We start from the raw sequence: 16,621 nt of genomic DNA, 5'->3' as shown, positions 1-16,621 counted from the left end.
ATATTGTCACTGCTGTTGTACAATAATTTCCCTTTATCTAGCTGTCTATATCTGTATTTATTATTCATACAATGTGCATTTTGTCAATAAAACTGCCACTGAAGTCACTAAACTTCAATTGCCTTTTATTCTCTTGATGAGCCGACTGCATTTTCCTGTGCGGTTCATAACTGAGCCATTCAAATGATTTAACTCTATTCAGTCTTTTCCATTATCAAAAAGAAAAAGTAGGCCGAACTCCAAACAACTTAAGTGCCTTTTAATATTCAAGCATCAAAACACCTTTACCCTTCTCATTTGCATATATCAGAGGAGGATGACTTTAACCTTTAATGTGATTTTTGCCTCTAATCAAGCGAGATTGAATATGAATGTTGTTACCGGGACGGATGGGGACAGCTGGAGAGCAGTGGCGGTTTCACCCCACTGAGCTGAATCCGATTAATAATCAGTATCAGACCCTTCTCTCACCTGCCTTGTTTTGCTCACAGCTCTGGCGTACGACAAATATTCTTATTAGGCTTAAATTGAGCTTGTCAGTTGGGCAAATGCAACAAAACCACATGCTGGCAGTTTGCGAATTTCATCTACCCCAGACCGCGCAAGGGTTGCTGGGTGTGTGCTTAAAGGAGCGCCGAGAGCTTGATTGAATAAAACATATTTAATTGTCATGTGAGCGCAGCTGATTTTAAGCTTTGAATAATAATACAGCATCCTGAGAGGCGAGGGGACCGCGGTAGCATCTGCGTCCCCGAATTCACTCACTCAGAAGCAAGAGCCTGCCAAATGCCAGCAAGAAAAAATCAGATTTTGTAAAGGTTTGAAGCTTCAAAGGCTAACATTGAGGGACATGATGATCTGGGTCTGAAATAGCAATGTCTGTTTACTCTGTCACAGCGTAGCAGATTCTGACTTCGTGTCGAGCAAGTGTGAATGAGCTATACTACCTTTGGAAGGGTGTATTTGGGAAGCTTCATGGGTGTAAACACATCTCGCCTGGATGACACGTAGTAGATTGGCCGACCGCCGGTTGACACCTTGGGTAATGGAGGGATCACAAATAGACAGGACAAAGACGCTTTAGAAAAAGTTAACATTTTGAGTTCTACCGGGATATTGGTCACATATTAGGGTTCGCATTATGCATTGCGATATGATTGGTGCAATTCAATCATGTTATCATAATTGAATCGCAGTTGAAACTGTGCCAAATGCATGACACAGACTGGATATGGAGGATTAGTTTCGATCTGTGCTTTAATTATGGCACCTCATAGACCCTGTTTACACCTGGGATTAAGATTAAGTGCTTAATATGGGAGTAAAGAGGGTCTGCAATATTCAAAAGTATCTAAAAAAGTAATGCATCAGCATTGCATCCATCCAGATGTGTCCCAGACAGCACACCTGGACTACACTACAAAAGAGTTTGAACTTAAAGGTCCTTGCACACTGAGTCCGAAATTTTTGCACGCATTTTTTATTTTTTTTGTGTATTCGTCATCCTTTCCCATCAAAATGTTTGCTACAGATATGAAAACGCAGTAAATCGAACCTGGTCCAATTTTTTTTATGACGGACGAAAGTTTCGGAGGTCGTATTTATTTTTTTAAGTGCTAAAATTTCGGACTGGAAATTTAAGTCTGGAATATACTACATAACTGTTCAAATCAGAACAGATTTTAAAACACCAGGCATCATACACTTGCCGACTTCGTAAAAAGTTGCAGAGGGGAAAATGGCTATCATACACTAAACGACTGAGGATCACACACTAACAAATTTTCATGTTGTTCTGAACACAACAAACTCATGAAGAAGCATATGCCTTGTTGGTAGAAGGCATGTGACAGATGAAAACAAATATGTGTTCTAAAATCAGTTGGAATAATAGTCTGAAGCTTTAAAAAAAAGGGAATCGATTTTCTATGAAATCTGTCAACTCAAATCTGTAGACTGGCTCTGACTTTTGGCAACAAGCAACTTCTATAGACTGTAAATCAATGCAAAAATCTGGGCAAAAAAAAGTTGTGTAGTGAATTCCAGCCATTTTTTTTAAATAAACTTGTTGGTTGTGTGTTTTTTAAAAGAGAACAGCCTTCCCATGAAATCATTTTGAAAAGTGCATACATAACTGAATAATTTAATGAAGGTACTTGACTAAAATAATATAAAAAAGATACCATGTTTGCGCTTAAATTAAAACTCAAGGATAAACTAGGTATAATAAATTCAAGTATAACTGAGCTGTGGAAAATGCTTGAATATTGATACAAGAATTTAAAATATCAGTGCAACATCATAAGAAAAAATAATGATTATAGCCATACTAGTCAAAGGTTTCCCCTCTATAAATAACTCACCTGAACAAACACATACTCATCTTGGACCACCAGGGAGTTGGGGTCAATGTATCCAGGAAAAGGTTTGCCCTTGTTGGCTTCTGTGCAGTTCTGAAGCTTGCATGTGACATAAAGAGCCTCTGCAACAACAACAACAAGACAAACGGCATACTGGATTTCCAGATAGACAGTCAGACTGAAGAGAGATAATAGTAATATTGATATTAATAACTTAATTACTTTAAGGGTTTCTCCTATAGTATTTACATGTTACAGCTGCCCAAAGATTTTTAAAAGTTGCAAATAAAACAAAAATGCTACTTTAGTCTTTCAGCTTCAACATTTCAGATTTAATTCAATGTGTTACTTGCGATTGATTTGTCATTTTTGGTGAAATTTGCAAGCAATTTCTGAGTTAAAACTTTTTTTATTCACTACCTAACAACAATTGCCATCTAATGTTTCTCAATATAGGTTGATTTATGGTACTGTTACTATCAACACACATAAATTTTACTTTTACCATGAGAGGAAAATCTCTAGTAGCGTGTAAGTTCAAAAAAAAAACTTACAATTGTACCCAGCCTCCCGAATTGTACTTGTATATTAACTTCAAACAGTCTAAAAAAAAAAACCTTTTTGAGGGACCACGTACAGTAGAACTGACACATGTAGCTTCTGTCAATCATTAGAAATATAGGTTCAACAAAGAATAGACAAACTCAATTTGTGCAGCGTGTTTCTTCATGTTAATTACTGATGACAAATACGGAAAAAATGGATTTGCTGGTGCAGAACTGTCCGTTTTGAATTCTGTTTTGAACCCTCTAAGTGTTGCCTTGTGCCATGTTTGAATTATTGCTTCTTGAAATGTAATCAAAGCACGTCCAGGGATGCGATTCAGACTTACGGGTTTCTGAGATGCTGGTCTCAAGGTGAATCAGGCCCGGCTCTTTATCAAGGCCCAGTTTAGACCTGCAGAGCCCAAATGAAAATAAAAAACAGTGTTTTATAAAATGAGCTTTGGAAAACGAAAATCCTTTGTGTTTCCCCACAACAACAGATGGGTCAAAATAAGGGCATTGGCTTTTTTTGTGTCGGCTAAAAGATCCATGTTAGCCTCCCAAAGGAGCAATGCGGGTTAAGTCGAGAAAGTACCATCAGAACACCCAATCCTGTTAAGTCTCCATTTCCATCTCCATCTATCTGTGCTTTCTGACAGAAGCAAGGAGCATATCCTGACATCATTAAAAGTAAGCCCTTCTCATTTGCTTCCCAAGAACACCCACAGGCAGCGCACACAGCTCTCTCGCTCATTTTAGTGTGGAAAAAAATTCATTGTTGCATTAAATATTTATTCGAGACAGAAAAATCAGAGAGAGCTGCTCCAGAGAGGAACACACAAAGGTAGAAGCAGACTATCTCAAGACTTTATCATGACAATTATTGGAAGTATTGATGCTTTCCCAAATATAGCATCCCTTGGTGCGCTCTGGGATCAGCCTTAATATTTTAAAGGCAGAGCGGCGAATTCAATAAACAGTTACACCTCTTCCGCACACTTTATTTTGAGTTTGACCTGCAATCCACATAGTGAAGAGGTTTATTTAGCAAAAATTATAATTAATGTGAGCTGACTGTATAAAAACCCACTTATTACACAGCTACTCAAATAAATAAATACATGGACGAACATGATATTGATTTTATAATCATAGCTGTATAGCTTCAGCTAAGAAAAATGGACCATTACAATGTACAAACCATCACCCAAGATATTACAGTAATATTAATACTGAACTCTTCTGAGGTCATTTGCATTACAATAAATAACTAAGACACATACTGGCACCACTTGTGTTTGTATGAAACGAGAGAATGCGTCTGTGGTGTTATATAAGAGGTATGATAACAATCTATGGCACAATTGACCAATCAGAAACAAGTATTTCAAAAAGCTGTTTAATAAAGTTCTACAGTGCTGGCCCACTTTATCAGTAGCCTTGGTTGCAGAAGTATTCTTTTTTTCATTCATTTTTCCCATAACGATTTTTAAAAAGTCATGAACCAAACCAACCAGCTATGAGGAGAATCATAACATTAAAAACGCTGATTTGAAGCAAAAACTTATTTGAAAACTTGACAAAAAGACAAGGGTACAAGACTGTGTACTTGACGGCTTTAATGAAGGCCATGACACATTGTAAATGACATAATCGAATAAAACATAATGGAGAAATATAAAACTACTGATTTAAATATGTTGATTATATTTAGTAGCTCAGGTCTGTCTGTAAAGGTTTGTAAGTTATCATTCACAGTCAATTCATGTAAGGAGCAAATAAATGCGATTTTAACTTTTGGGAACCCAACTGTTGAACTCTATTCGTGCGTTGTGCGTTTAAATTGATCGTCATTCTTTTTCAGTACAAACACTCTCCCTTTACATTTAATTTAGGCTTATTATATCGCTTATTTACTAAAGATAACATTATTTTCCTGGTATAGTTAACCCATAGCAAACGAGAAGTGCATTATGATAACCAGTCAATGCTGGCATATAATGTATATCAGCGCTAATTTAGTTTTACTCGATTCACACCCAAGATTATTACTTACTCCCTTACTCACAAGAACAGTTCAATTTCAAAGAAAATTGACTAGGTTTCGATTTCAGATCAGTTGTAAAGGTAAAGGAGTTCTGACCCATTCAGTTCCACCAAGACTTTACATCTGTGCAGGTATTAGGCCAGAAACGAGCCGCATCAGATCTGAGTTGCTTTTGAAGTGCTGACAGATACAAAAGTCCATTTCATCCATTCAAAGCTCCATTTCTTCAATCATCTCATATACTGACTGTGACTATGGTGGTGTATCTCATCAAAAGGGACAATCTAATTTCACATAGTCAATAGCTACACATTTTTAAGGGTTATATGTCTCATCTCACTTCAGATAATAAGACTCCATATGTGAGAGTTCATAGATGGGAACTTGTGAGGATAGATCATTACCAGCCTAAAAATAACGGTACTCCAGGCTGACTCTCTGATGTCTTCGCTCTGTCGTACTTTGACAGTGCTTATGCAAAAAGCTCACACTAAAATGTCCTCAAAAAACTAAATCCTGGTACTAAATGACTAGATTTTGGATGGAAAAAGACAGACATGATCAATGAAAAAAACTGACCAACCAGTTGAGAGTTTAAATTGTATTGTGATTACCACAAATTGACTGTAAGGTGACATTGTTTCTAAACACAAATGTAGCATTAATTTACCTTTTTTAATAGAATTCACCCATTCGACCATTCAATATATAACTCAATATACTTCATATACAATATATATATGAAATGGTCCTAGTTAGCAACAGCAGGGGAAAAGGCTACTACATTTAATATAGTACACGTGTAATATGAAAATATAGTTATTTTGTTAAGTAAAAAAAAAAGATTTTCTGTCTGACTATGGTGACAATTCAATAGATGAAAATCAGTTTTAAACAACCATCCTGCAGTTTCAGTTAATTCATTCATCAATGCCAATACCAGATGTTTTAAAACATATTTAACATGACTTTGTTTTGGAATATGATTTCCTTTGTGCATTAACTTTTTTTTTTTTACTTCTGTCATCACTTTTTGTCCCAAATACCAAAGATTCAGTGGAATATATGTTTACAATACTTTATAAAAAAAAACAAACAAAAAAAAAAACTCAATTGATCCATGTCCAAAATACCTTTCAGTTCATTCCAGCTTGTCCACTTGAGACCAGGGATAAACATAAAATCGAATAGAATTTATTTCTCAACAGGTCTCTTTAATCACCACAGTCTAGACATCTATTAGCCATCCTGATCAAGTTGAATAAGCTTTCTTAATGACTAAATCATTTGCAACATTGCAAATGCAGACTCCGACTCCGTAACAAGGTCTAATGACAACATTCATTAAAGAGTTTCTAAGCTTTGGACGTAAACCTCGAGGTAGCGTTTGTGGTGGAACACAGTGGGGAAGACCACATCAGGATTGAACAACAGTCCGTGTTCTTTGGTTTATTCTTTTATCAGGCACAGAATGCAGGAGCTCAAATGATTGATGTTCCACATGCAGCAGAAGAAATCACACAGAGAGCTTACCAGTAGAATCGATTGGGCGCCACCCGCTCGTGAACGAGCTGCCATCGACGGCCGAACTCAACAGAGCTGTAGAGCTGAAGACGAAAAATTGTGTTAGCAAAGGGATTCTATGAAGATTCCTGTCTCTTCTGATGGTGTAACATGCTGTTATAATGTAATTGCACATCTGCCTATTGGCATTGTTTAGGTACGTTTAGTTTACTCGATTCTTATCAATAGCTCTGTTCAATGAACTAGTGAACTGCCTCACTGCCTAGGCAGCTGTCTTTCTTCAAAGGCCACATTATGAAATTATGAACCACTATGAAACCTAATTTCGAAATGTTCTACAGCAACCCTATGCACCACGCAAATACCATTTTTTTGACATTTTGATTTTAGCCTATTACAGACATGCCAAACATGGGATTTATTTAAAAACAATTTTATGAGTACTAAAATTTGCGCATATTCGCATGTCTTCCAGCTCTTCCACATTCAAAATCAGTTATGAAGAAAACAATACAATCATATATTCTCTCTATATATTTCACCTCAAGTTTAGGAACAGACCATGTTTTAACACAGATATGTGTCATAAAAATAACTGAAATTATCAAGCAATTCGCATATTGCTCTCTTTATTTATAAATCTATCCTTCCAAGACTGGAATCAAAAATCCATAAAAATCCTATATGGTGTAAAATTTTTATGTTCTCCCTATCTGCGAACCATATTTGAATAATCAAATGTAAAAATAAAACACTGCACAATCTTCACACACTTGTATTATTAAACATTAATTTGTATTAAAGCTGCAAAAGTTATTCATTCAAATGCAGTGAGAGATTTTCTGTTTTTCTTTTCTTCTTTGGTTAACATCAATTCCACAGACAGCAGCAGAATTAGTAGGCTGCTGTCACTCTAAGACCTAATGCACGGATCTAATATACTGATGCATATCTGATTTTCTCCCAACTATTTACATTCATTTAAGACATAACCAACTGTTTAAGTGAATACTTGCTAAAAAAATTGCATTTTTTATGTGATTTGACCATTTTATTGCAATTAATTGTGATGCTATTTTCTAATATATATTCTTAATATATTTCCTATAACTCTTACAAACTCCAAACGTTTGAATAGATTTTATTTTAGTTGGGTACATGTGATGCTGCCCTAAAATTGATAAAAAAACTAGGTATCTTAGAAGCCGTCACACATTGGGAACAGAATTCGCATCAGAAGCGTGCCTAAGAAGACTTAAAATGCTACCTACGTAGAGAGCTAACTAGGTTTTGGAACCGAGCAAATGAAATTATGAATGACTTTCCAATAAAACACAGAACAGAATAAAATCTTAAAATGATCATTTCAAAATTAGTATAATTACAGTGGAAAATTGGCAATCAGCAAGAGAACAAACACTGAAATCTTAAATTCACTAAATGGGTCATAAAAATGACTCAACGTATATGTTTCTCAGTATGGCAGTAAGCATCCTATTTATGTGCACAGTTCTTTGGGAGAAATCATTTTATATAAATGGCAAACATAAATATGTCACACTGGTACTTACAGCACTTTGGAATGAAATGTGGCATTTGTTAAAGTGTTGAGCAAAAGTTTTCCCTAGGTGTGAAACTTCACTTGCCTTACACAAAGCAGCATATTTTTGCCAGGATTTGCGAGATATTTCTAAAACAGGGGTTGGGGGTGGGGTTCAATGCAGCACTTGTATTTGCATCAGTTGGGAACTGTGATATCACAATCTCATATCCAATATAACATCCTGACTGTGGGTGGATGGAGCTCAGTCATATTTAGACACAGACTTATGGGAAACCAACAGAACAAATCAAACTGGATCAAACTAAACCACATCAGACAGAAGTGAAGAGTAGAGCTCTGCTGAAAACAACTTCTTAAAGAGACCTAAACTTGTCTTAGCTGGTTCAAACTGGTCTCCCACACTGGCCAAATTGCCGCTCAGTTGGTTTAACACCAGCATTGTCTTGTTTTAAGCGGTGTTTTTGGTTTTTTTTTTCAGCTGAGAGGCACAAAAGTGTTGAAGGTTACTGAGCTTTTCATTTTAGCTCATTCCCTCTGTTCACTGTCATCATAAAAAACCTCAACAAATTTAGGAACCTTGTCAATGACACCACGGCAGCAAAACTGTCAACACTAATAAATTATGCATTTATTTGTGGCATAGATTTGGATAGGGTTTAATTACACTAGTGATTGTTTTCTTTTTATGTTGTTTGCTTTTGCGGCTTTCAGCCGTGGCTAGTCATGCATATTTAGCAAAAAGTCAACTATTAGCCGTCAGTTGGCTGATAATTATTTTTGATTATGTTCATTTAATTGTAATTCATTGTCAGTGGCCCTCCTTCAAGGATGAAATCAATGTTGATTTGTCAAAATTGAAGTCAATGCTGTTTAACACCATCCCTTGAGACTAGAAACTGTCATTACGTGACATACTGCATGTCACTGTGAAAAGTTTTGTTGTTTGAATTTGTACTTGTTTTTTTACATGCTTGAAAAGAAAATCTTATTTTTTGAATATACATTTGGGGAAGAACAATGTGTTATATAATTTAAATCCACATCAAAGAGTAGAAAAAAAATCTAATCAATTCAGGAATGGATCTAATCCAAAATTAAAGAGGGAAGGAATTAAAATGATTCATCAGCTTCATCAGGAAAATAAATAAATAAATATAAAAACTAATCTTGACTAGTTAAATTATCTTTTGATATGATTATATCTGATGCTTAAACAATCTTTTCAGAAGAATAAAAAAACAATCATAATTGATTAGCCCTAAACCATGAGCTCGAGACCATATAATTAATGATAATTCCTTGCGACTGGGGATCCATATATTGTCTTAATTGCCAAATTTAAGCTCACTGAAATTGTCTCTTTAAGACGTATTTCCTCTTGCATTGATAATTGCCTTCTAAGGACATATTTCAAGCCTAAATACAGATTAGCATCCATTTGCACGCATACTTTCATTATTGTCATGTCTTGCTTTGCAGCTTGTGCCTAGAATGTTCTTTATCAAGAATGCAAATACTATGAATTTGTTTTTCCTTTGGCTTTGGCAATAAAACAGCTTGATAATTAGAGAACCGCATGAACGGCGCCTTGCTGAAAGCTTTGTGCCATAATTAGATGCTCTTTGCTATATTTTCAGGAATGATTTAGCTGAAATGATTCTGCACCTTCTGGTCATGGCCATAGGCAAGGATCCAGTCCTCCTGCTCAGGGTGAAACAGCAGGCTGAGGATGTAGAAGTTGAGGCGATATTTTTGATAGGTGGCGCCTTCATCTGAGCTGATGAGCAAACTGCTCTCCACCTCTGGATCTGTCAGCAGCATGATCTGAAACACAGAAAACAGGTTCTTAGTCTCTGCAGAGTGTCTTCGCTATCCCTCAGGGACCAAATGCTTCGGCTAGTGGACCTCAGGAGCTTCATCTGTGATCTTCTGTCCACAAATAGGCATTGTAAAATGTTGAGAGGCTGCAATAACAAGACTGGTGAATATAAAATTTATACAGTGCAACAGTACAACAGAAATATAAAATGTATTAATTTAATATATGATTATGCTTAAATAAATGTAATTTTTATATTTATATAATTTATTTAAAAAAATGCCTGCTCTCTCTCTCTCTGTGTGTGTGTGTGTGTGTCTTTTATTCAGCAAGGATGCATTAAACAGATCAAAAGTGACACTAAAGACATGTATGGCAATAAGAAATGCTTTTTGACCATCAAATCAGCATATTAGAAGGATTTCTAAAGGAACTTGTGACACTGAAGACTGGAAACAATTAATGGCTACAGAAAACAGTTTTGCAATCACAGGAATAAAAAAAACCCAATATAGATTAGTAGATAGATTAATTAAATAGATAAATTAATTAAAAATACATGTTATTAGATTATTACAATAGATTAATATATTAAACACATATTTTAAATAGTAATTATTACTATATTTATAAATGCAACCTCAAATGTATTATTTTATATACAACAAATATGTTACATAAACACACATACACACACATGAACTGTGGTTATATATACAGAGGTTATATACATATACAGAGTTTAACTTGTATTGAACCTGGAATGTTTCCTTAAAAACAAATACAAGTCAATCACAATTAAAACAAACCAATAAATAAAAACATCACCACTGCATCTTCACATACAAGTCAGGAAGCTCATAAATTTGACGAACTCACAAACCGTGTTCCTAATTTGCAAGTCTTAATGAACACTTTTAATGTTGTGGCATCACGGCTCGTGTTAAATGTGATATCTTCATTTCCAATCCCTGATTTGCTTGGTGTGATCTCATCATAATCGCAGTGGATCACGAACATAAATCTGTTTAACGCTGTCAATCTTGTAACACACTCCAGTGAGTAATTCATTACGGCATGAGCGTGCACACTTTAACTCACCCTAAAGCGCAGCCAGACCGTTAAATCTATGATTTCCCTAGAGTTTTTTTGTTTTTGTTTTGTTCCCCTTTTCTGTTTTAGTGTGCCACTAGTCTTAAGTTTGTGCCAATTTTGAAAATAAATTAATAAATATAATCAGCCTCAAATATAATTGAATCAGCGAGGCTGAACCGTTTGGAAACCTTATCATTGACAGAGAGCTGGAGGTGTCGGCTCTAAGGATTGTGTGTCTGAGCTTTAAGGTTCACACCATCACTGAACGCTTGAACTGCTTTGGGCTCGTTTTTTCTGTTCCATTGGGTTTGTAAAGCTTTAAACAGACCGGATCTTAACTCTTCTCATAGCAACTTTATGGACACAAGTTTCGATTATATTATCAGATCAATAGCCCTCTTGCTGATGTAATATGGGTCAATGCAACTTCTTCAAGGGCCTGTCCTGTTTCTTTCCGGGCGCATAAAACTGTTAGTGTCCACTTCGGAATCGGTTTCCATTTCAATTGCGCTCTTGACACAGCTCTCCAGGGCAATAGTATTATTAAGTAGCGCAGGGCAGGAGAGCTCGCCAGCCCATTCGTCAAACAGGACATGCTAATGCTAACCATAGTGGCTGGAACCCAGAAGACCAGCTCATCAATCATTACTGCCAACTCAACCAACATGACCCATATGCCAACCAATCAGCGGTGCTATTTGGGCCGGTCTATTGATGGAAACCTTATTTTCTTTTAACATCTGATTGCTGCTATTTTTAAAATATACTGCATTGTTAAAAAAAAAAAAGGTAAATATAACAGATTATTGGAGTACATGAAAATACTATTTTAGTCTTTCTACTTCAAAAATTCAGGTTTAATTCAATGTGCTATTGCCATATCTAGTAATCATTTATTTATACTACCAAAATTGCTTCAAAGTATCTCCTACACCATTTTTTCCCCAATGTAGTGAGAAGTTGGACATGAATTGGAGATTAATTGGATTGGCAGCAAGCTTTCATTGTACCAAGTCTCATCTTTTTGCTGGGTTCTGAAAGTGTGACGGATTGATAGTGTATATTCATACAAAACTACCTTAAATAAACACTACAATTGTGAAAACTCTGGAGCACCAAAAATGCCAATCCAACCAATCAATCAATCAATCAATCAATCAATCAATCAATCAATCAATGTGCCTTTAGGACTATCATGCTAAAGGTTTTGTCTCTTCTCACATAAAGCTATTGTATGGATTACACTTCAAATATATAACACAATAAGGTCATTTTGGACAAAATACGCCTATCACAGCTGCTCTGATTGTAAGTGGACAACACTACACTGATAAAAAAAAGTATGCATTTATGTATGTATGTATAAATAAATAGACAGACAAATAAATAAGTAAATAAATAAATTATTTTGCTGCTGTAATTTAATTAATTGGGTTGAGCTGGATTAAATAATATTTCTATCAATCAATCAATCAATCAATCAATCAATCAATCAATGTGCCTTTAGGACTATCATGAGGTAGGTTTTGCCTCTTCTCACATAAAGCTATTGTATGGATTACACTTCAAATATATAACACAATAAGGTCATTTTGGACAAAATACGCCTATCACAGCTGCTCTGATTGTAAGTGGACAACACTACACTGATAAAAAAAAAGTATGCATTTATGTATGTATGTATAAATAAATAGACAGACAAATAAATAAGTAAATAAATAAATAAATAAATTATTTTGCTGCTGTAATTTAATTAATTGGGTTGAGCTGGATTAAATAATATTTCTGAGCCAGTTAATTCAAAATAAATAAATAAACAAACAAACACATTTGTTGCTGTAACTTAATTTATTGGGCTAAGTTGGATTAAATAAGATTTCTGAATTTAAGTCAGTTAATTCCAAAGAAAGAAAGAAAGAAAGGTTTTAGGATATGGTCACATTTACTGTCGCTACTGTAGTGAGGGTGAACAAGTTCCCCATGCAGATTTTGCTCAAGTTTGCAAATTCACCGTGTTGACCAACAAAGGTGCTTGCTTTGAAAGCGACTTCTAAGTGAGCAGTGCTTCACGTGCTATTGACAATGGACCTTTTCTCCCATGAAACTTTGCTAATATGACTGTACTTTTAAAGTGTAAATCTGATAGTAAACGCACACCAAGCATTAAACCCACATTAGTCAAAAATATATGGTGCCACATTGTCTTTGTGAAAGTAAATGCTATCCAATCATTCTTTGCTCTAAAAACACAGATTCAAACTTTATTGCACTGCATGAAATGAGCTGTATACGGACCAGTAAACTCTTTTACACACCGCAGATTTTTGGACAAATCTGGGAGTATTACTGACCAGACACGGAAATACCATGGGTCCGTTTACTTCCAGATATGTACCAATTCGGATATATGTTACTGAGGTATTCTTCCGTGCTACAGCCATTTGTTGCCATGGCAAGTAATCCCCTAAATGAAGGGGGCGTTCACACCTTTGTTCCACTGTGCCCTCCACTTTTGGTCATTCATGTTAAAATGGATTGGTTGATTTGAAATCAAACCCACCCCTAAACCAGGCAGCTCTTGGGCTACTGAGCACACAGACTTCCTTCAAAAGTCATTTCATTGTTAAACTTGTGATTCACCCCACCCAAAACCTTTGCAGAAAAGTAACTTTATTGGTTACATTTAGAATACATCCCTCCCAAAAAACTTACATGTGAATGATGTGATTGGTTGCAGACCAGGTGGGCAGACTGATTGTTTGTCTTTATCAGGGGAAAATAGTAAATATAATCCAAAACATAAAAACAGTCAGAAAACAATTTCAACAGAAAACAACATTTAAACACACAACATCTACTTTGAATTAAATATTTCAAACAAATGCAGTAAATAACACATGAAATGATGTGTCCCAGCAGACTCCATTCCTCACTCCATGCTAGTTTTGACTAAACACTACTACTGAACAGTTCCACTGTTGCCCAGGAAAAGATACACATCGTACCTCATCGAACACACACTGACTTTTTGGGGGGCATTAATCACTATTGGTAGAGATACTGCTAGAGAAACCACTTCTCCTGATATACCAGTAAAGGACCAGGTCATAATTAATGTGTGAAATAATATGGAAAGAAGAATAAAACTGGGGAGAGAGAATGCCTTTAAATTATAAAACATGCATAGATATGTTATCTAATGGCTCTGACAAAAATAATACGGCTAGCTATATTTGAGTTCAATAATATTAAGACAAATTTGTTTTGTGAAACTTCCCTGGCTCACCCCCTCCCTCCAACACAGTAAGCACCTTAACTGCCCATCATTAACATATGAAAGGTTTGACAGCCACCAGTCCTCACAACCAGCAGTGTTTCAGCTGTATATGGCCATGAAACTTCACGGATTCCTGTATATGTACGAGTACGTGGGTATTTCTGGAAATTTACTGTTCTGTGTAACTTGGCTCAGGTCATTTCCACATACACCTGGCAAACCTGAAATTACACGGCAGTTTACTATGACCAGATATTACCAGATTTGACCCTTTTCATGCAGTGTTGGGTGCATGCAGCTTTATAGGATAACAGTCATAAAAAAAATAAAAAAAAACTATATATATATATATATACGTTTACTACTTCTTGTGCTTTATCAACACAGTGAGAGATATGTGTGACATAGCCATAAAGAGACACTTCCCTCAAAAATTGATCATGTGAAACCCATCTGAAACAGATTTTAATAACAGATGTCTAAAAAACGGTGACATTTAAATTTCTGTGTGCACTGTTCCTTTAAGTCAGACGTGTTCAGATTGTATTCAGATCATGCTAGAATCCACCAGACTGAACATATATCAGTCATACAAGCTGTCACATGCTTTGAAGCTGTTATGGATTAATGCCTCTCCATCTGCATTTCTATGCCTGACGCAGACATATGAAAATACAATATGCAGATGCATGTGTCTCGCTGACTGTCACTTAACCTTCGGTTGCACGGAAATAGATGGAAGGAACAGGAGAAGACAGAGAGACACAGGTAGCAAAGAAAAGAAAGAATCTGAGCATGAGACACTGCGGATGCTCCATAGAAATGCAGTAAAACGATGAAATACCGATTATGCTATTTCGCACACCTACTTTGCAAAGCTTTGATCAGCACTATGAAGTGAAATGCAGATAATTCAAGAACAAGTAATTCTAGTTTTAGATAAAAGTAAGGCTGGTCTGCGCTGGCCTTGTCGACTTTCCTTTTATAATGTGAGTCACACATTACCAAGGGCAATTAATTTTATCTTCTTTTCTCCGTCTCCATACTCATGCAGCCTTGCAAAATCCACCTCCGTATCTTTCCTCTGATTCTGTATGTTAAGTCCCTATCAGTGACTTGAAGCATAAGAGCAGAGGTTTCTGGGAAGACAAAGGTTAATGAAGCAGCAGATGAGGTGGCTGGAGAGATGCTTAGAGAGTGCGGTGGAGAATCTTTGAGTCCCGCTGTGCAGCGCTACGTCTACCTCTGATAGAATATTAATGAAATTAGGAACGTGTTTCGGCTCCATCTTAAACTAATTGGATTGTCTCACTCCCGTAAATCCTGACTATAACGAGGTCGGTCACGAATGCCTTTTTTTTTTGTAACTGCTAACCTGACTTGGATAAATGGTCTTCTGAGCCTGGAATTCAGATTCCTTTTTCAGGTATGCGGCCTACGTATAGATAAAAACCATTAAGATGGAAGAGGAGAATGAGTCAAAGCATGTTGTAGGCCAGACTTAAACATGTGTCGCAAAGGCCCAGCAAGTAACTTAGCTTTTTAATACAATGGTCAAAAAAAATAAAAAAATTAATAAATGTTATATTTAAATAAAAAAATTTAAAATAACAATTTCTCTTATGAATTTACAAACAAAGTTTCTGCAAATGCAAACTGGATGAATAATTATGATACATCTCTCAATATTGTTTTTCTCTATTTTAAATCTCATCCTCACTTGTTGAGCCAATACTGCAGTCTTCTTTCTTTTTTTCCATACAACACAGCTGTGTTCATCTCACTTCAGAACAAATGCCACATAAATCATACTTGTGTCATTTATTCATAAAAAAAACAATTATTTTATCATGGATATTTAAAAAATAAATGACAGCAGTAATATGTTTGACGCTATTGTCTATAAAAATTCCTATTGCGGAAATGCATTACTGCTTGATTCAGATGGCAATATTCAACTATGTTCCAAATGTGATCATCTATTTAAGCCGATGTTTCTCACATTCTCTCAGTGTGGGGTTGTGCTCCCTAGGAGGATTCTCAGTGAACAACTACTTCAATTTAAATCTGTTCCTCATAAAGACTTCAGAAAAGTATAGTATATGAGTCATACTGACTACTTTAACAATACTTTTATATCCTTTTTTGAGCTTTTCAGTTTGAATCACTATCCTGTCATCTTTTATTTTTCCTAATTTTTCTTTAGGATTCTACAAATAACACAATAATAATAATAATATGGGTTTGGAATGATATGAGGGTGAAAAATATTTCTCTTTCAAAGTAGAATCACAGAATGAACGAACAAAAAAACGAACAAATAAATAAATAAATAAATAAATAACAAAAACATATTATATTGAAAATTTGCAATTAAACTCAAGGTTTAC

General features: G+C 35.6%; 1 protein-coding gene across 1 annotated transcript in view; it reads right to left on the bottom strand.

The window, feature by feature from the left end:
- The window catches only part of LOC107729347 (VPS10 domain-containing receptor SorCS1-like), a 202,173-nt gene that overhangs the window by 62,369 nt on the left and 123,183 nt on the right, over window positions 1–16,621 (bottom strand). The window contains exons 4-8 of the mRNA XM_016539813.1: window positions 9,706–9,864; window positions 6,486–6,559; window positions 3,253–3,317; window positions 2,364–2,482; window positions 948–1,037 (exon numbers count right to left, since the gene is read on the bottom strand). Of these exons, the coding sequence (XP_016395299.1) occupies window positions 948–1,037; window positions 2,364–2,482; window positions 3,253–3,317; window positions 6,486–6,559; window positions 9,706–9,864 (507 nt within the window). The remainder of the gene's footprint in view (window positions 1–947; window positions 1,038–2,363; window positions 2,483–3,252; window positions 3,318–6,485; window positions 6,560–9,705; window positions 9,865–16,621) is intronic.

This window comes from Sinocyclocheilus rhinocerous, unplaced genomic scaffold (genome assembly GCF_001515625.1).
Source record: "Sinocyclocheilus rhinocerous isolate Xijiao unplaced genomic scaffold, SAMN03320098_v1.1 scaffold1148, whole genome shotgun sequence".
Classification (NCBI taxonomy): domain Eukaryota; kingdom Metazoa; phylum Chordata; class Actinopteri; order Cypriniformes; family Cyprinidae; genus Sinocyclocheilus; species Sinocyclocheilus rhinocerous.
The sequence above is the reverse complement of the archived record's forward strand: the minus strand, read 5'-3'. Positions and strand labels throughout refer to the sequence as shown.